Genomic DNA, 20,913 nt, shown 5'->3' with positions numbered 1-20,913 from the left:
CCTTGCAAAATCAATAAAACTACTACTTGACTACTACTACCACCAATAATCAGTTAGGAGGCTTATCATTAGGAGAGGAATGACAACAGAGGTGAGTCTAGCAAAGACTCAGAAGTCATTATAAAATTAGTAGTATGTATAATAGTAGTATGAATAAATGGTGTAATATAAGTATGTATAGATACGTACATTAATAAATTGGCTTTAAATGGATGGGGACTGTTTTTTTTAATTCACGCAGGAACATTAAGGTCTGTACTGATATCCACACAGTAGGTATTGGTATCTGTGGCACCCCACAACGGGGGGCTAATAGCACCTCCAAAGCTCACTAATCAGCATGTTATTTCTCATTTGTTGAGTTCGTACACAAACGAAATGTAAAAACAAGAATTAAGTAGCTGAACACAAAAGCACATCGCACTGCAAACGGTCATGTCAAACAAAAATAAAGCAAGAACATTAAAAGAAACCATAAAAGAGAGGATCTTAGCAAATAATTAAAGGTCACTGCATAAAAGCACTTACATAACAGTCTGTTTTAAGAAGCTCTATTTGAAAAATGATTCAGAGGTAGCCAGCCTAAATCCAAAGGTCCTGGAACAAAAAGCTTTAATGGCAAAGACTTGATTGCTTTTTTTTTGTTTTTTTTTTTGTTTTGTTTTATTTAATTTAATTGAGTGTCTCTGTAGACTTGGATGCAGCCATTGATTATTACTCTGGTCCACCTTTTACAGCTTATTTTTCTACATGTCACTTTGAGTTCAACAGGTTTCCTGGTCCAGGACTACATTCTCCTTTTGTACGATCCCAAATGTACTGTCTGTACATGAGGTTTGCAATCACTGGATCACTTTTGGTACAGTATAACTAGGGGCCAATGCTTGAAAGGATTCTAACAAAGTTTTTTATTGTGCTTATTCATGTTTTTTCAATGCTACACAATATTTTCCAGTTCTCAAAGGTCACTGTCTGAGTTAAGGAACACACATTATTCCTGAAATAGGAGGTGTTTTTTTTTTTTTTTTTTTACTGTGCTTTATGAAATTTGAAATTGTGATTACACATTTTGTAAAAGGAGGTGATACCAAATTCAGGCTTGATTATCACCTTAAGAAATTGTATCTCCTCACAACCATCATTTAGCATCAAGTAAACAAGAAGAACAACAGAGCAGAGCTGCCTGTTACTTACTCCGTCTGTGCTGCATTAGTTACAGGTATCGTTCACTGCATCCTCTACGGTTAAGTCTTTTACTTGTCTTAGCTACAGAGACTTGCTGCTAAGATTGCGGATCATATTTCTACAAAAGAAGTGTTTTATCTTAGATTTCATAGCTGTTGCACTTGGCGGCAGCTTGCGGAAGTTTCAATTGAAACTGTCATCTGCATTTTAAAACACCATTTAAACGCCACAGACATTTGTCGAATACATTTGAACTCCAACAGAGGCCAGACCCCAGCGCTAAGCACCGGTGAACACACAGAGAGTCAGCAGAACCAGCGTCACAGTGTTGTTTCATGTTGAGAGAGGGAATAAGATAATATTTTATTATGGTTCTCAGCCAAAAAAAAAAAGAAAGTGAGTCAGCCAGTATCTTTTTGTGCAACTCTGAAGCCTTTGAAGGGAGGGTAACATCCTCCAAAATAGCAATATCCGACAGAGTGTTTTCATGCCTTGTGTGCTTCATTCTGTTTGGAGTTTTTGAAATGTTATATAAAAGTGAAAGACGGGGATAACATATGTAGGGCACAGCTCCTGTATTGTATCCAAGCTAAAGCAAATGGCTGTTCGTGAGTGAGAGAAACAGAACGAGGGGGAAGCAGTATATATGCTCTTAATTGCTTAATTTGCATTGAAAGTATGTGTATCTTACTTAATGTGTATGTGTGAAGGTCTGTGTTCTTGTGTATTTGTTTGTGTGCCAAGCAGGCTTTGGCCTTGCTGTACAGTCAGTGCCACAGTCAGTGACACAACACCACGCAGGAGGCAGCATGCCAGTGCTTTCGAACCAGGCCTGTAAGTGACTGTCTCCATTGAGTCCATTGCTTTTAAGATCAGCCCCGCAGCAAGGAAGGAGACAGCAGGCATAAAGGGAGAGCTAGAGAGATGATGGAGGAGGAAGGGGGAAGGAGCACGGATGATTCTGGAGAAAAATGTCCACTTTTCTAACATAACTTACAGAGCAATTACATGCAGATTTAGAGGTTTACAAGGAATGATAGGGACACAGACATCAATTAACTATTTTAAACACCCAATGTGGTTTACAGTCTGGTTTTTACAAGAGCTCTGGTCTAGTGCACATTACTACAGGAAGGCTAAGCAGGGGTACCTTGGAATCTCTATAAATGAACTTGCTTGAAATGATAGCCCTGCTGATTAGACAATCTCTGTTAGCTCCAAAACAGAAGCCGCAATATCTCTGACCTGACCAGTGAGTGAGGCATATTTGTTCCCTGAAGGCCCTGGGATAGTGTGGGCACAGGATTTGGGTTTAGTATGCAGGGCAGGGTATGTTGAGGTGAATGCACAGAGGCCCTCAGAGCCACAGAGCCGGCTCCAGCTTGACGGGTGCAGCCAGAGTGTGGAGCGCTCAGCGGAGCCGTTCGTGGTGCTGAGGGTGGGGGGAATGAGGAACTGGCGCTGTCCGTGGTGCTAGTCCTCCGTTGTGTTGTCCACAATGCTGGCACAGGCGCTGTCCATGGTTCTGAAGCGTCTTTGTGTTGGCCACGGAAGCTTAGCTTCAGGACGTGACGCTGTCCATGGTACCATAGCTCCGTTATGCTGTCCACATGGCTGTTGCTGGCGCTGTCCGTGGTTCTGAAGCTCCTGCGTGGCCACTTGGGCTGATGGCCTGTGGCGCTGTCAATGGACCAGCCCACTGTGGAGGAAGAAGTATTCAGATATTTACTGAAGTACAGTTAGCAGTATTACAATGTATACTGGCTCATTACAAGTAAAAAGCATTGATCTAAAATAAATCTTAAGTACAGCTCACAGTATAGTATAGTATAGTATACACTAGTATTAGTTTGGAAAATCTTAATGTATAAAAGTGATCAAAGCTATCACTTGAAGATAGTGACATAAATATTTCCCTCTGAAATTTATGGAGTAAAAATGTAAAGTACTTGAATAAATGTGCTTAGTTCCAAACCACCACTGTCCTGTAATTTAGTTTTAATATGGCATGTTTCTCAGTGCTTCGTTTTACAGAGTAGCTTTAATCTTTCAGTAACTAAAAGAGAAATTATATTTTTTACTGTTACTGTTGTTTTAGGAATAAGAACATTACCAACATGACTAGACTCGAGATGGCAATGAAGTCCATTTAAACTACTTGAATTTATAGCTCTTCATTATGGCTTTAACTGTTCAATGACATATATGAGATACGAAGTCTTTCCTGCCCCTCACAAATGAGCGCTGCGTGAAACGTGCGCCTTTAAAAACGTTCAACATTGTGCTATATTTGATGGAAATGGATGGAAACATCCCTTGATACCACAGTAATAATATCTGAATACATAATTATATATTTATATAATTAATAACACGCTGATTACTTGATTTGTGTGTATGTGGGAATTATGCGTCTCTTACTGAGGGAAGGTGTTGCCAGTAGGAAGATCCCATTCAATATTTATTGATTCAAAAATGAAACAAACGCACACACCAATACGTGAAATCAATGAAAACACTGTAAGCCGTGATTCACGCTGATTTCATGATGTAAAACGATTTATTTGGTGTCACAGCATCAAGCTGTTGAGATATCACTGTAAACCGCGACCTCAAGTGGCTTATTGCTGACGTAATATCGATTATCTGAATGTTTCACTTTGGACAAAATCACTTGGAGTCGCACAGTGCGCACTTTTCGTCTCGCTCCCTTCTCCCACAGTCTCTCCGTCTCTACCCATCCGTTCTCCATCCTCCGTTTCCTCCTGCAAGCATACTGTGATCCTGACCGTGAGCTTAAGGGACTTTTTTTCCCCCCCTCCTCTCTTTCACGACCAACCGTCTTTCATCCATCCGGTCGGATTTTATTAGGACCTCGTTTATTTTTCAGCCCGGTCTTTGGGCTATGCCGTCGGAGCTGCTGAGGCTGGAGAGAATCGTGGAAACCTACCACAGGTGAAAGGAGCTTTTACGACGCTGCGGTATAGATGATTGAACACTTTGAGCATTAAACTCAACGCAATATTCAGGCACCAGCGCACCGCGCTTCCTTTTACTGAAATACAGGACGGAAACAGAGGTTAACACACTTTGGGACAACTAAAGGGACGTTTGCCAACTTGTGTGTCTGAACGAATTAAAAAAAAAACAGTCTTATTTCTACAATTGGGATTCTTAAGGAAGATGTGACCTTTTTCTTTTGCGCACCGGCAGCCCGACTAACCTAATGAGCAAATCACTGCTTTTCTATCAGTTGCTCGATCTTGACAGGTCTTTTTGTGGGATTACACGCGGAGATATGAGCAGTGTGAGAGGCCGAGCTGGATTGTGAGATTACCACCTTTGCTTTTTATTTGTCTCTTCAAAGAGGAAGTGCTCTGTATGTTCAATGGCTTCAGTGTCAAGGTTGGCAAGACGCAAAGATGCCAGTCGCTGGCCGAGAATGTCGTCAACTTTCTGGGCTGTGGTGCTTCTGACAGCGCTGCTTGTTCTCTACTGCGGTAAGTCTGGCCGTTTTTTGTTTTTTTTTTTTTCTTTTTTTTTTAAACCTCTCATATCGCTATTTGGATGGAAGCGTTGGACGCAGACGCTGGTGGGCAGCGGGTGATTGTGTCATGTGGGGAGATGCTTTGGCAACAAAATTGTGTCACTGGTATTGGCAGTCGCTCTTAGCGTATTGATCCCAGTAGTTGTCAACGTGTCATTTTCTTCTTTTTCTTAACAGTTATTGGGAAACACACACACACACCCACCTACCCCCTTAATCTTTTCCTTCCTGCTCTCACTCATACAAATACACAGACAGGCATGAGCAGGCACTTATGCAGAGAGAGGGTTTAGATAAGAGGGAAATGTGTCTTTATTGTCTGGTGAAAACACTTTCTTTGGATAGGAGGACAAACTTAAGTGTGCCAGAGGCCTAATTAAGTCTCCCGTGACTCCCTTTAATTCTCTCCCTCTCTCAGGAGCACACACACACATCTCTCTCCTGAGGGCTGTGTTACTGTCAGACTGACTTACCGAGGTCAGACAGTCATGCATCTGTCACATTGTCTCTGGACTAAACACTGGTTATAGAGGATGGAACATATGAAGAATTCATATGAGACATAACAGTAAAAAAAAAAAACAAAGACGTTTTATTTGTGAATAATTCCAGTTTAGCTTGACATACAGTACTCCAGAAGGCGATTCAACTATTGCCTGGGGATAAATTTATTAGGCAAATGTATGCAAGTGCACACACACAGTCAAACAACCCCCCCCCCCCCCTCTCTCTCTCTAAGGCTACTTCTCTGGCCGAGTGTGTCTTTTGTTCCCTGGCACCCTCACACCTTCTCTCCCTCGCTTCCCTTCTCTGTCTCAAACTGCATCTGAGTCATTTGTGAGGAGAAATCCAGCTGGCACACTGTGCTCCAGTCTGCTATGTGTGAAAAACGGAGGCTATGTGCAATAGCCATGATAAACCCTTAAAAAAAAAAAAAAAAGCTCATCTATTTCATTAGCCGCCGAGCTATTGATTAATATAATCATCTTGCCATTGAGAACATTAGCTATGCCGGTGTTGTAGAGAAATTAACAGATTCATTACATGATCATTTTCTGGAGTGTTTCATACAGTGTCCGCACTGCTGGCCCCAGCCCTTTCTATTCATTCTTATTCCTTTTGCAATGGACAGAAGATTGAGTTTGCTTTGTAATCACACAGGCTTCAGGTTAATCAATGGGGGCGTTTGGTTTATAAGAGTGAAAGCTTCTGGACTTGAGGGGGGGCCGGGGGGGGGGGGGGGGGGGGGGGGGGTCTTTTTCTTCTTTTATGGTGCCTTCGGCCATGTCGATTGATCTCCTGCTTGTGTCCAATCAATGGTGCTTGGAGGTTTGTTTCAGTCAGCAGCCTTTGAAATACCCCCCGCCCCCCTCTCAAGGAGCTTGACCTCCCACCCGACAACATCTCAACCCTTCTGGAAGTAAATATGGCTAATAATGATTATTTATTTCTTTTTTTTTTTTTCTTGTATTTTCTCCTTTATAAACTCTGCACCCCATATTGTTCGAGCTGTTTGGTACTTCTACTCTGAAATGCTGTTGTTCCAGCACCAAGACTGAAATCATCCTTATTCTTATTGTGTATTTTCAGTGTAGAAAACTGTCGCATGAAATAACATAATTTATACTTATCTTTCTTTTTTCTTACCACCAGTATTTGCCTATTCAACTAAACCCCCAAGGCCTTTCTTTGCTATTTCTTCCCTCTCAGCTTTTTCTTTAGTCTTAGCTTGTGGTCTCTCTGGCTGACAAATCTCCAATCATTTGAACTTGCAGCTCAGAAGATTTTCATTGCTCTCTCTTTCTCTTTTAGCTTTGTGTTTCTTCTCATCCAATTTCATTTTGTTTGACCTTCCTCGTCTGCACTGTCTTTCTGTTTTGTCCTTTTTTCATATTTATCTTACCCTCTCCTCTACTTTGTTCTTGTGTCCTCTGATGTTCCGGTCAGCCGCGGTCAGTCTTTATCTCCAATTTTATGCTCACTTTTCCTTATATTTTATTTTCCCGTCACTTTCTGAAGGACTTTTTCGTTAATTCCTCTCCCCTCTTTTCCATTTCTCTCGCAGCCAATCATTTTTATCATTTCAATCATTTTAAGGTCTCCTTTCTGGTGAAGGTCTGAGCTGAGCTGACCGCTGTGTGATACTGTATGTTATTTTGATTGAGCAGCTTTTTTCCTGCCCCTCTCTCATCGTCGTCTTGTCTCTTCTCCTTTACACTCGCTCAGATTATTTAGCTTTTTATGACACTAGCAGTCAAAGAAATATCCCCATTCTGTTGTATATATTTATAATGTGATGACTGAAGTTTAGTTTTTTTATTTTTGTCCTTTACCCATATTGGATACTGACATAGACAGTAAAATCTTAACATTCTAAGTTGTTGGCATTTTAGGGCTGCAACTATTGATTGTTTTTTTTTTTATTGGTTATTGATTTATTGATTAATTGCTTAATGAGGAAACAGTGGAAAAATATGTGTGAATGTCAGGAAAGATTTTTCTAGTGCTCGGTGTTGATCGACTAAGTAGTTTTACCTTCACGTAACATCACTACGTTTGGCTTTAAATCATTATCTAAACAGTAGTGTTTTCATTTATACTATCTTCTTCCTTTGCCATCAGTGCATAGGTTTTTTCAATTCTGATCATGTTCATTTCATAGAGACAAAATCCTTGTACCCTAAACTGGCTATTTACATATACACATGCAGAATTTGTGCATACATATGGTTCGAGAGTGTGCACAGGATTCCAGACTGCACCATACATTTAGGTGCCTTGATGCAAATCTAACCAACTCACATTTACATGCATGGTGTGTACTATATAGCAGTTGTTTGTACCAAGGACAATTTTAACTTCACAGTGCTGCTGTGTTGTTGCAGCCAGAGGGGGGAGGGATGGGGGGGGTTCTGTGATTATGGCTATGACTCATATGGTGCCTGTCACCTAGAATCAACATCCAACTTCACACGATCTGCCGTCCTCACTCAGGCCCTTCTGAGAGGGAAAGATTGAAGAGGAAAGCGATAGAAGGAGAAGTGTAGATGAGGGAGGGAGAGAAGAAGAGGCACTGAAAGAAGTGAAGGCAGGAGGTGGCTTGATATCCTCTCTAATGTGTTGATAAGAAAAGGGAGAGCTGCAGAGAGAAAAAGGCGAGGGGGGTGGGCATGGGGTGGAAGGAAGAAGAGAAAGGGACTAATGAAAAGGAGATTTGTAGAAAGACAAAGAGGAGGAGAAAGGACATAAGTGAAGGAAAGAGAAGCCCTGCTGTGGGTGAAGAAGAAGGCATGGTGGAGAGGGAGAGCGAGGCCAAAAAAAAAGTGGAAAAAGAAAGTGAAAAGAATCAGAAAGAAGGAGCTAAACTCTGAGCGGAGAGGCAGAGAGACGGCCGCAAGATAAATGACAACAGCTTAACAATTTAACTGCTCCTACCGTAAGCTGCTGTTGGAAACTCTAATCACAGCAGAATGCTCCAGTACCCTCTGATTACATTACAAAAGAAATAAAAAATAAAAGCATTGTATTCTGTGCACTAGCTCCCTCCTCTGGAAGCTCATAGCCGTGCATTTGTTTGCTGACGGTGCTATTATGTATTCATGAGGCTGTAGCTCTGCATGTGAGCTCGGAGGAAGGCGAAGATAGATCCCACAAGGCTAGCTAATCAGTATGCTAATCTTAGCTTTGGATAGCTAAGGAATGTAGCACGGCCGTGGTCCTGGTTTGAACTGCAAACAGAGAGAAAGACGAAGAGATGAGGGGAGATAGAGTAACAAGCAGTAAGGGAAAAGGGAGAGGAGGAGGTGGAGGGAGCAGTAGTGGGGGAAAAAAAAGCAAGAGGGCTCATGTACAACTCCTTTTTCGTGGCAGTGTCAAAAATGCTGATTTTGAAATTGCTGATTCAGTCCAACCTTCGGTGTAACGTGCGCAGATACCTACATGCACAGACATATATAAGCACTGAAGGGCAAAAACATCCATTAGAGATCTTAATGAACATAACATCAAAGCAGGCACATAGGTTACAATGGTTCACACACACAAGCTCAGCTGCATCAAAGCAGTTATTCAGGGTCATACAGAAAAATGCAAACACCCGTGACCCACTTGCACATACATGAACACCCCCCTGCAAGATTGCAGATGCAGATTTAAAGAATACAGAAAGGTCAGACACACACGCATGCATGAACACACATTCCTCTGCTGTCAGGGACCAAAGCTTTCCACTGCTGCTTAAAGCCTTCCCCATCAGATCACTCTGTCTCTCAGCGTGGTCTTCTGTGTTTCCTTCTGCTTGTTTGTTTATGACTCGCTGTTGTTCTGCGGCTGAAATCGATGGATTGTTGACTGTTTCTGAGAAATGCAGCTTGGGGGCATCCGTAGAGAGAAAAAAAAAATAAAAATGGTGCGACCTGCCCAGGCGTCTCACCTCGTTGTCTGAAGAGCTCAAAACACATGGTTTCGCATAGGCACTGACTCAGGGAGGCTCATATCTGTTCACGTGCGCACATACACAAATATCTGTCGGGGATGTCTGAGAACCTCGCGAGGCTGATCTGATTCACCAGCCAAGGAAAAAAAAAAAAACTTGGGACTCGGCTGACCTCGAAAAACGCAAGAGCTTGTAGGTGAACGCATGCACATATTTGAATATCTTATCCTATTTTCAGCATAGCCTGGAGCTTCTTCCTCTGCAGGGAGGGAGACGGAGAGAGGAGCCACTGTCAGGAAGCAGCAGAAAGGGCTGCCGATGGCCTGGGGACGTAAATTCATAAAGGGAGTCAACTTGTTGAGTTTTCCACCGAGAAAGCCAAGAGCCACATTATGGACCCCTGGAAATGGGGCCAGAGACCGCATGCATATTTGAACAGCTTTTTAGAAGGCAGCTTTGCAAAATTTAAAGACCATGATGAGTGTTATTTGAAGGGGAGGAGTTGGCGGGGTGGGGGGGGGCATTTGCTGTTATCTCGTAATGAGCATGCCAGAGATGGAAAACGTCAAGTTTGGTAAGGCAAGGAAGGAATATTAAAAATTTTGTGACTTATGCCATGAAATATTAAGCAGGAATGGGATCTTTTTCAGCGTGCGGAGGGACCCATTGACATTAAATGGGAGTAGGCAGTGTGGCCACAGGCGGTGTGTTTTTCTGTGCAGCCTGCACTCATGTGTCAACTCGCTGCTGAATTGTGTTGTCTGGGACTGAGTGAACAGAACGGTTCAGAGTTAAGGGAATGCTTGTTGATTGTGATCTTCAGGCATATGGTTCTCTGTGAGGCAATGGGCATCCATCATCCTATAAGTTTCAAAAATGTGTTGATGTTTGCAGACTTTGGACTGTGGAAAGGCAATTACATCAAACCAAATCAAACCGGGGACCCTTTTTTTCTACAGTGACATAGTGCTAAAGTTGACAAGCAGATTGCTTCCTTTCTGAACAACATTCCCCATTTATTACAATGAACATCTGTTATGCTGCATAAGGAATTTGCTGTTTCACCTTGTCACAGACTTGGTATTGAAATATTTCAGCAGCTATGGATGAGTTGCCTTGAAATTTTGCTCAGACATTTGTGTTTTCCATCTGACTTCGGTGATCTCCTGACCTCTTCCTCTAGCACCACCTGCAGACTGACACTTCTGGTTTTTCTTTTACTATGAATTACTATGACATTTCTTGCAGAGATTCTTGCACATCTCAGGATGAATTGTGATGCCTTTACTTTTCATCTCGTGCAGTCATCATGTCAAAGTTTTCATTTATCCAGTAGTTTGATTCATGATGAAATACCTGCAAAACAGCCTACGCTGTACTTTGTGTTTGGTGCTTATTTGTAAAGGTGGAAATCACAAATCACTTTGCGGATTCCATGACTGTTTCTGTGCCCTTTGTGGTGTTTTAATAAGCTTTTAACAGGGAGGTAACATACTGTGAATCGTGGCTGAGCTGACAACAGCGCTTCAGTCATCAGTGAAGGGAGCTCTGCTGCTAAAAGCTACTCTTCAGTCAGAAACAAGTTTAAGTTTAAGACTCACTGTTAAAGATTTGCTCGTACATTTGCCTGTATTGCATAGACGTAGACACTTCACAGTCATGGATTCTCCAAAGTAAAATCTAAAAACAAAAAAGATTTACATCAGAAACATGGAAGTCAGATGGATATATTTAGAAATTACAGGTGCATTGTTTTGTGCAGCCTCTCACTAAATCAATAAATGTTGGCCTTTTAGTTGACAAGTTTAATACACATAACACTTATAAATTCAGGTATGCAATCAATTACAGCCTCTGTGGCTTTGCTTTCAATATAAAGCCTACCACTGTGTGCGTGTCTGCTTCTTTTTAAAACTATCGATTGTAGAGAAACTTGTGTGGAAAAACTGCTTAATAAAAGAAGGATGTAATGTCATTCACCGTGCCAAAGAGCACGTCCACCTACAGTATGTGCACACATGTACTGACTGACCATGCAAATACAATCCAGTCCTGGCAAAGAGGCAGTGGCAAGTGTTGTTTAAGAATAGCAGGCTTTTTGCTGTAGCTACAGTTAATCCTACAAGTCAGCTACAATCATGCTTGTGTTGTGCAGTGTTTTTTTGTTTTTTTTTTATATATCACAGCTTCATCTGTAGTGGAACAGCACACTGCCTCTTTCTCCACAGCTGCTCCATGGCCTCAACTGTTAACAGCTACAACAGTTGGTGCACTTGTTTATGCTGAGATGCAGTAAAAGTTGCAGCTAAAGCCACTTCTCTGTCTCACTGATTCCACTTTCTCTCATGTCATTTTCATCCTCGACAACCTCTCCTCCTCTGTTTTTGTTTCCTCCCCCTCTCTCTTCTTTAGTCGTGTCTACCCGCACCTTTGTAACCAGACCCTGCTGTGTGAGAGACATGGATGCCATAATAGCATGCTAATATGCTGTGACATTTACTTAATGTGAAAACAAATTGTGGAGTGTTTGGAGTTTGCAGTTAGGCAAAGTATCGTCGGATCCGCCACCATGGCTAATTGCACCTTAAATGCTCCGTGTCCCATCGTGAATTAATTTGGTGTCAATGTGACTTTAATTACCATTAAAACTTCATGTATAATATTTACATATCATATTGGAAGTGGTGTATGCCTGCGGGGCTCAACAGGTCACAGTCAAAGAAAGGGTTTTTTTGAGTAGAAACTGCTTGGCTGCTATTGTGGCATGCAAATATCTTGTGTCAGCTGCTTATCCGGTTCTACAGTGGTGATATAGTTTAGAGTTTTCAGTAAACTAAAAGTACAAAGACAGAATTTACACCTTGAGCCTTTGACAAAGAAAGACGCGATTAATGGTAAGTTTTTGAAACCAATCCTGTAAATTGTGAGAGATAGCTTAATTGGGTCAGAGTTTGGACAGAGACTTGCGGTGTGCTCCTGCCTCGAGAGGATTCATGGATGTGCACTTGTGCTTGTTTTGCCTAGGGCCAGTAAGCCCATTCAGAGAGAGATGCTAAAGCTACTCCCCCTTTATTACTGCAAAAAGCAATTGCTTGGAAGAAAATGCCAGAATGGTGCTTTGAATTCCTGGAGGGGCCCATCACTGAGACGCGGCCCACGGAGCTGAGACAGCTAGCATCTGGAGCAAAGACATGGCGGTAAAGTGGAGAGGAAAAAAAAAAAAAAAGAAGGAGGGAGGGAGGTGGAGAGAGGAAAAGAGGGAGTAGGATGGCAGAGAGGCAATGAGAATGAGAGAGTAGGAGAGGGAAGAGAGACAGAGCGCACAAGGGAGGCAGAGAAATGGTGAGTGCGAGACAGACAGAGCAAGGGGTTGACGAGGGAGCAGTAGAAAGAACTTTGGAGAGGAAAAAAAAGGGCTGTGCAGGCAATGAGACAAAAGACAGACAGACGAGAACACTCAGACGGTCCACCAATTGACAGCCAGTTGGGGAATAAAGTCAGCTAACACAATGAAGCATTCGGCAGACAGACTCGCCGTGGAGTAGCCGAGAGGCTCTCAGAAGTAGAAACAAATATTACATTAGAAGAGACAGAAGCCATTTGTCACAGTGGGAGGCCTGAGAGGTAGTTAAGCTGCAGAATATGGGGACCCATGGCCTGCTTGATACATGTCGCCACGAGGAGGAAATTGTGCTGAAGTCAACTCCGTTCAATCAATTGTCTGGTGTCCTTCAATGACTCCCGCACTTAACGAGATAACGGCGGCACAAAGTTTCACCAGCCTAACTCTCGAGAACTTGTTATAGGGCCTTGAGGGCCTCCCCTCATTCCCCGTCTCAGTCCTTTCCTCCCTCCTTCCCTTCCTGCCAGCTTGTCAGCCACACCACCTCCACAGCGAGGCCCGGTTGACATACATGCTGACAGCCACGATTCAATGTTAATGTTTCTGGAAGATAGATCTGCTGGACATTTATGGCCTAAATGACAGCTGCACTCTGTCTGCACCCAGATGTTAGATTCTGACAGTGTTTCAAGGATTGTTAGAGACAGACAGACAGACAGACAGACAGACAGACAGACAGAGTCAGTCAGTCAGTCAGTCAGTCAGTCAGTCAGTCAGTCAGTCAGTCAGTCAGCCAGTCTTCTTTTGGCTCTGTGCCACAAGGTGCATTACCTGGCCCTCAATTTGAAACGGCTTCAATAAATAATAGCCAGAGTAAGTTCATAATAACAAAAGCATCTATTTTCTTATTTTCTGTCTCTGTCTTTCTGTCTATCTTTCTGTCTTTCCTTTCCCTTTCCTTCTCCCCAACATTAAGCTGCTGACACTATCCGTGATTGATATGGAAATTCCAATGTGCTCGCCCTCATTTATCTTGCACTGTTGCTTGTTCCTGGTCCAACAGCCATTTTGGGATGCAGAAACGATGAACTGATTTGCAGCTGCTGTTGCAGAGAGCAAAAGGGATATACTGTAAAGATTTGATTTGAGACCCTGCATAGCCCAGAGGATGCGGACAGTTTCCTGTTTTAATGGAAAAACAACCACTGTGCCTGTTGAACGAGGCAGAAACCTCAATATTTCTACAGGCACATGCGGTACATGCAGTCCCAGAAGCAACAAATGTCACTAATCGGATGAGTCGAAACGTATCAGTGAATACATAAATAAATAATACAACGCAGCTGAATAATTTAAATGTATGTATGTATGACTAAAAACCTCCCCATTTACCTTCCATTCACCCATGACTAGTTCCACTTCCACTGTTTTATGGGTCAGAGCACACATTTAGTTCATTTGAAATTTTGCCCATAATTGTCAGGGTGATACAGTGTGGCTTGTATCATTGGAGTGGCTGAAGGTGGACATTTCAACCATTTATCCAGTACTTTTGGCTGTTTTTAAGCATTTTGATTAAATCTAGTTTAGTCTTAATCACCATGTGTCCATTATATTTAGCTAATTCAGCTGTTTATCCATTTAAGTGTTTATCAGTTACGTTTGTCTCGGTATTTCAACTCTTTCGTTATGTTTAGCTAATTCTTTTATCCCTTACTTTTATCATAAATTATCATAACTATTAAACTGCTATTTACTTTTTGCAAACCTCTCTGGACACTTGCTAACTAGTTTTCACACTCTCCTAATAGTGACATGTAGTGTCCAGGTGTTTCAGATGACCCAGTATGTCCATTTTTTAAATGTATATTATTATTCAGTAGTTATAGTATAAAATATTCACCCATGTAGAAGGCCACCAGCCTTGTTTTTTTCTTTTTAGTCATACCAAATCATTAATTCCCCTTTTGATAAATGTTGTTGTACTTTCTTTGCTTGATGTTTGTCATTTACATTCAGAGCACTGTCTAATCCAACAGATGGTGATGCAACACAAATGGAGAAGTTTATGAGAAAATGGCAGGCTTGGCTATAATTAGCAACCAGTTTAGTGTGGCGTCAAAGCTTAAAAACTCAGTAAAGTCGCCTGTGCAAGTTTCTTTTGCAACGAGGATGTTTTAGGAGAAGTTAAGATTAAAAATCCTTGAACTGGATAAGCCTGATGTCACACTACAGCAGCAGAAAAGCAAACCGCTATGACAGAAAACGCCTGGAAAGAGACGAGGCAGTCAGATGAAGGAAGTCGCTGAGCTGAACTGTTACAGTTTTAGCTTCTCTCTGAGCTTTAACACAGTCTCCCTACGAGATTCTATCTCAGTCTGATGGATGGAGTGTGTTTGCTTTTCTTAATTTAAGCTGTGTTGGATGTGAGTGAATGCAACAGACTTGCATACAGTCTGTGTAGTTGGAGTTAAAGTTTTCTGTTCACAGCAGTGTGAATGTATTGGCTACTTGCTGCATATCAGACCAGTAGAAACAACTGTGCGATTGTGTAAGCAGACTCCCTCAGTGCCCGGCACCCTGCTAACAACCAGCCAGTGGTTCTTGTACTGCTGACATGCACCTGGGCTGCTCCGATCGAGATGGAAGCATTACAGCCTTAAACAGTGTTACAGTCTTACTCAAGTATAGTATTACCATGTTTAGCTTGCTTTGAGCAGGTCCAAGAGCAAGTTTATCTAACTTGACTCAGCTGCTGGCTATACCACCTCCTGTACATACATTTCAAACCACTGCCTGTAAACCGTAGAAAGACAGAAGAGTACAGAAGACACTCCAAGGGGAATTTGGGGTTTGCTAGAAGTGTTCTTGTACCAGCATAAAACAGTAGTTGAGTGCTTGTTCCCTTGTTCCTGGCAGCCTGTGGAATCTTACTGGACTCACCACTGCAGATTTTTAGCCACACACATGACAAGGCTAAGGATGGCGAGGTTAGCTCGCTAGTCAGTCAGTCAGTCAGTCAGTCAGTCAGTCCGTTCACCATACATTAATATTTTTGCCAAAAACAGCTAAATACTTTGCTTTGACTTCAATCAACGTGCACGACCCTGTAGAGCTGTTGTGGGATTTGCATGTTTTGATTTGCTCATCGTTGAGCCTTTTCTCAGTCGTCACCTCTTGGCCTCCGCCATGTAAAACGTGTGCAAAGATGATCCCTGTCAACTCTTTTTCTCTTATCCTTCTGACACCATCTGTGGGAGAGAGCAGCAACATGCAGGGATAGAGGTGGAGATGCGAGAGAGAAAGCCAGAAGACGAGTGTGAGAAGCAGAGGGGTGGGACAGAAGGTTAGCACTGCTGCAAGGGACACGGTAGGAAATGTCGCCTGAAAGTGCTCAGCGAGCTGCAGCAGTGTAATTCCAGCTGATACTCCTCTACGTGCTGAAACATGCCTCGGTTATGCATGTGCGACAGGCTGGAGGACGTTTTGTCATTTCTCTCATGCTCTCCTGCTATCTCAGTCTCTCTTTGCATACAGTATTTCCTCTCATCCCAATCTCCCCAGCACCCCCGCTCGCACTCTCTCCCCCCTCAAGCCTTTGGCAGTGATAAACCCCTCCATTGTTATTGTGACAGCAGAACATGTGAGTTATGCCCGCCTCTCCAGGGTTGAAGAGCTCATTAAGACTTCTCAGCAGGGATTCTATAGGCAACAATATATGTGATGTGCATGTGATACAATCAGTGAAATTCATGCAAATGCATTCTGTTATGAATTAAACTGTTGGATATTACCCTTTGTGCTATATAACACTCATAATATTGCTGGCAAACCCCATATTTCATGCAGAAACCTGGATTTATATAATGTTTGGAGTACTGTTTTCAGATGAAAAGCAGAACATGGTTTCTTTTCATTTCGTGCTTTTCTGTCCGTGCATGATATCATGTTGGAAAATATTCAAATGGCATAAGTGGCTAGTTATAGGAGCTTGGCGCCATTTGAGAAAATGACACATTTTCGGGCTGATAATTTGATCTGATATTGGACGTACAACTTTGAAGAAAACACTATCCCGCCTCAGGCGTAAAAACAGAATATCATCCATCATTATTGTCTGAAAAAGATACAATCTACATAATTTCACTTCCATCTCTTACAAAATGGACTCTGTGAATATGTCAGTGGAAAGATGTGCGATAACTCACTGCTGCTCGATCATTCGTGCATCTTCTTCAATATCCCTTGTTTTGAGCAGAAACATAAAATTCCAGGGGTCAACTCACCCAAATTATAAACACTTAATTTGGAACTTACAGCTTGGTATCAAACCATGCAGATTGTTTCACTGGAGCTACTTTCTACTGAAGAAGTGCTCCCTGTTGACAGCTTGCTCTGCTGACTATCTGGAGGAACAGGGACAGTGTCTCTGAAAAGAGATGTTGCTTTTAATTTTTTAAAACATCTTTTTTTTTTTTTTTCAAGGCTTTTAGCACCACAAACAAAATATAATGTAAATCCATTTTTCCCAGTATTCTTTACTGTCACATTTTTAGTGCTGTGAAGTTTTGCTTGCACCATTGACCTTAAACAGTTGCTTTGAATTGCCTCAGTATAACCTTAAAAATGTGAATCATGCTTCAGTTTCCATCAAATACTATGGAGACAACAAATGAAATGTTTTGTCAGTGAATGCTTTGCAGTATGAACATTTTGTAACCTTTTTTCCTTTATTATTTTGATTAAAAAATGGAATCTGGGCGTCATCACATATCCATCAAAACATATTTGCTGTTGCAAATAAGTGTTGTATTGGGAGAAGGGGTTGCATTAGGGATTAGTGAGAAAATGAGTTATTTTATCCATAATTTGAGTGAATTGATGCTTCGAAACATTTGCACTCCGGAGCATCTCATAAATGCTTCATTTACCAGCATGCGCATTTTGTATTATCAACTGAAATCAGTGATGAGGTGTTGCTGCCGTCTTTGTATCCAGTCGTACACACTAATTAACAAACGCCATGTTTCTCGTAAACTCTCAAATTAAGAATAATTGTTGTAGATAGAGTTTAGAATTGTACATCATCAACTCAGGGCTGCATTGGATTCTGTACATAATATCGGGGAGGTGATTTCATTTTGATAAAAAATGATCTGTTATCACAGGAAGATGCATGTGTCACCAGCTCCCCAATTAAATCAGAAGCTCTCGGTAGCGAGCATTGGCTGATGAATCAATCCTACACACTCACATAAATGTAATTACTTCATTTGTCAACGTCTTGGGGGACCACATCCAGCCCAGTGCACCCAAAGCTTCCAGCAGAGAAATGAATAGAGAGAACTCCTCGCCCGTTTCGGCCTCCTCTTCATCTCCTGTAGGGTCTGTCCCGTACAGCTTCATCGCAGCTATAATCAGTCCATTAGAGCAGAAGTTATCAATTCCCTTTGACCCTTGGAGGACGTTACAAACGGAGATCTGAGATTCACATCAAAGTAGAAACGACCTCGATTCACACACATACGCACAAATTACTGCTGTACAGTCTCCTGAAGAAGGGCATCCATTATTCAGCAACATGCCAACATCAATTAAAGAAGGATCACATAAATTACTTTTTCTTTTGTTGGTTTGTTTGTTTTTTTTTCCGACCTCTGAGCTATGTAGATGGGGGTTGGTTGACATCTGTCGTTGCGTGTGCCACTGCGGAAAGGTGGTGATCAGACGATGGGCGTTATTTTTGTGTATTCTAATCCCATCCTGCGTTGAGGGGACAGATGTTGGCAAGCTAATTAACAAATCCTTGGGCGATGTCGAAGTACGTCTCCGCATTCAGAGGCTCCAGGAGGGGAGGGAGATGTTTTGTTGGATCATACACACTCAGCATCTCAATACACAGGCACACACGTACTCTGCTAGCGGTGTGTGTCTGCGTGTGTGCGCAGCAAGCAATAACATTCACTTTCTCCCTGCACTGCAAACCACCTCCTTCTTATCCCCCTGCTTTTGGAGTGACACATGATTCTGAGTGCAAGCGAAATCCAAGTGAGAGACACAAAGCGGAGAGGGAGGTGGGGTGACTCGTTTTCCATTTCCTGTTGACACACAGTGTCATCACCAGCCATCAGCTGTTGCTATTTTATGTGCGACGAGAACGAGGCATCACATTATTGCTTTGATACATCAGATAAAAGTAAATAGCCTACTGAATTTTTCAGCAATTTTGCATCAGGAGGGTATGTAATAATTATGAATCACTTTTCTCAGCATTCGTATTAATACATTTTAATTGGAACATAATTACAGATTAAGCATTTTTGTGAACTGCAGTGATCTCCTTTTTTTATTTAAACCTCTGTTTGCCATTTATATCTGCTTTCGATGGTTCATTAAAGGGGCACTACACCACTTTTACACGTGAAGTTAAGTTTGCTCGTCATGGGGAGTAGGGATGTGATGGCAACAGATTTTTGAGTCATGATTATTGTCGCTCAAAATATCACAGTAAAGAGTATTACCATGATAATCATCAAACCTTTTTTGGTGTTAGTTGTGATAGAAGCAAAGAATCCCACACACTGGCAGTTGTTTGTATTCACATTAAATACACTAGTTGTGCGTCAGTAGGTAGACCAGGTAATGTTAACATAGCAAGCAATGGACACAGAAGCCAGAGCTAGACATGCAAGGAGCCTGGTTCTCCTCTGTGGCTAATCAAAGTCAAGCTGCTAATAAAGACGAGCTGTGCTGATGGTGTTAAACTGATGTAAAACTGATGTTGGAGCTGTTACCATCAGAATGTTTCACCGATGTAACCATACATCTCTAATGGAGAGTGCTACTCGGGCTGTGAAAACAGATGTAGGATGTCTTGTGTTGCTCTGAAGGGAGCTGTCTAAAGTCAGAGAAAATAACCCCGGTGGTGTCGTCGGGGTTATCGTGGCTTGGGTCTGCAGACTACAGACGTTTAATAGAAGGCCTGAGTCACTGTACAAACTGAAGCTTGGCGTTTGAAAGTGTTTATAAGGCCTGGGAATTCTATGAGAATTGCACTATGGGAAAGGTAGGATCCAGTTTGTTTTTTTGTTTTTTTTTTTTGGAGTTTTAACCCATGCTAGGGACTGCAAACTGAATATCTCAGCCTGTGTCACATTGATTTTGACTGCTGTCTGCTGAATGTGTCTACTGCAAACCTCCCAACTTTGTGGAAGTGCAGTACTAAATTGCTGGAGTGCCCATTTGTCTCGCTGCTACTTCTTTGTTTTAGTGGTTCTTTAATGTTTCTTTTATAGTTGTTGTATTGCATTCTCATTTAGAAATCCGTTTTATTAGTTTTGGCCAAATGCTGATGCAGAGTTTCATAATGAAAAAAAAAATGCATTTGATAGAAGTTTAAATGCAGTTTGTTTGGTAGATCGTAGCTATTTATTTTTTTGTGTAGTTAATACCATCCCTCGTGTATCACAGAGGACATGCAGCATATCACTCACTATCCAGTTGTGAATAGTTAACTTTAAACAACTATTTAAATAATAAACTCGAAAACAATTTGTCTCTTAAAATGTTAAAAGGTTTTCTGTCTCTCTCGCTCTGTGCTGATGACTTGACTCGCACTGCACCCTGGGTTCGCACTCGCTTTTAAGCCTGCACTTTAGTGGACTCAGCTTTGAGCGTCTGATCAGAGGGTTAAACGTCCACTCGCCCTCACCACAAACTGGGGCTGCCCTTGTCATTGCCGTGGCTCATGGGAAGGTAAAGCATTAATGGGTCGGTTATTGTGTAGGGCATTGGCTCATGGGGCACGGGGTCGTTCTCTTGAACACCCACGTGGTATGCAAACACACACACATATAGATTCTCACACATGAATGTAGTCCTCCACACCAGCTTGCTTCTTCATGGAAAGACATTGTTTAAAATTACATACATTTCCTGGAGATTTACTTTAACCTGAACCAAACCCCACTTTTAACCCCTGCTACAGTCTTAATCCAGGTACAGCTGAGCCACAAAGATACACAGGCATACCCACACACACACACACACACACACACACTTTCCATATACGCAGAATATGCAAATTCATAAGATAGTGGAGAGCAGGTACCAAATAATGAATCTTCTTCCTACTATTTCAGGGAGATGAATGGCCAGGAGGGTGGAAATAGAATTTCTCGATTTCATAACCCTGTTCTTTTGTTGTATTGTCATCCTCCGTAACGAGGTCACCTCAAATCGCTCCTCACCCACTGGAAATCAGGGGACGGGAGTATGTTAAGAGAGAAATGAGGAGAGACTGTAATGTCAGAAATGTGGGGTTTCTCGAGGGCCAATCTTAAGTGTGTAGACTTAGCAGCGAATGTGTTGACGCCTTTGAAAAGCCGTATTTTAACTTATGGC

General features: G+C 42.0%; 1 protein-coding gene across 1 annotated transcript in view; it reads left to right on the top strand.

The window, feature by feature from the left end:
- The first annotated feature begins 4,573 nt into the window (after nt 1-4,573).
- Nucleotides 4,574-20,913, top strand: part of tafa5a (TAFA chemokine like family member 5a) — a 118,806-nt gene continuing 102,466 nt past the window's right edge. Inside the window, exon 1 of the mRNA XM_041029706.1 lies at nt 4,574-4,685. Coding sequence (XP_040885640.1) covers nt 4,574-4,685 — 112 coding nt within the window. The remainder of the gene's footprint in view (nt 4,686-20,913) is intronic.

This window comes from Toxotes jaculatrix, chromosome 22 (assembly GCF_017976425.1).
Source record: "Toxotes jaculatrix isolate fToxJac2 chromosome 22, fToxJac2.pri, whole genome shotgun sequence".
Lineage (NCBI taxonomy): Eukaryota > Metazoa > Chordata > Actinopteri > Toxotidae > Toxotes > Toxotes jaculatrix.
This window is presented reverse-complemented; position numbering and strand designations above follow the sequence as displayed.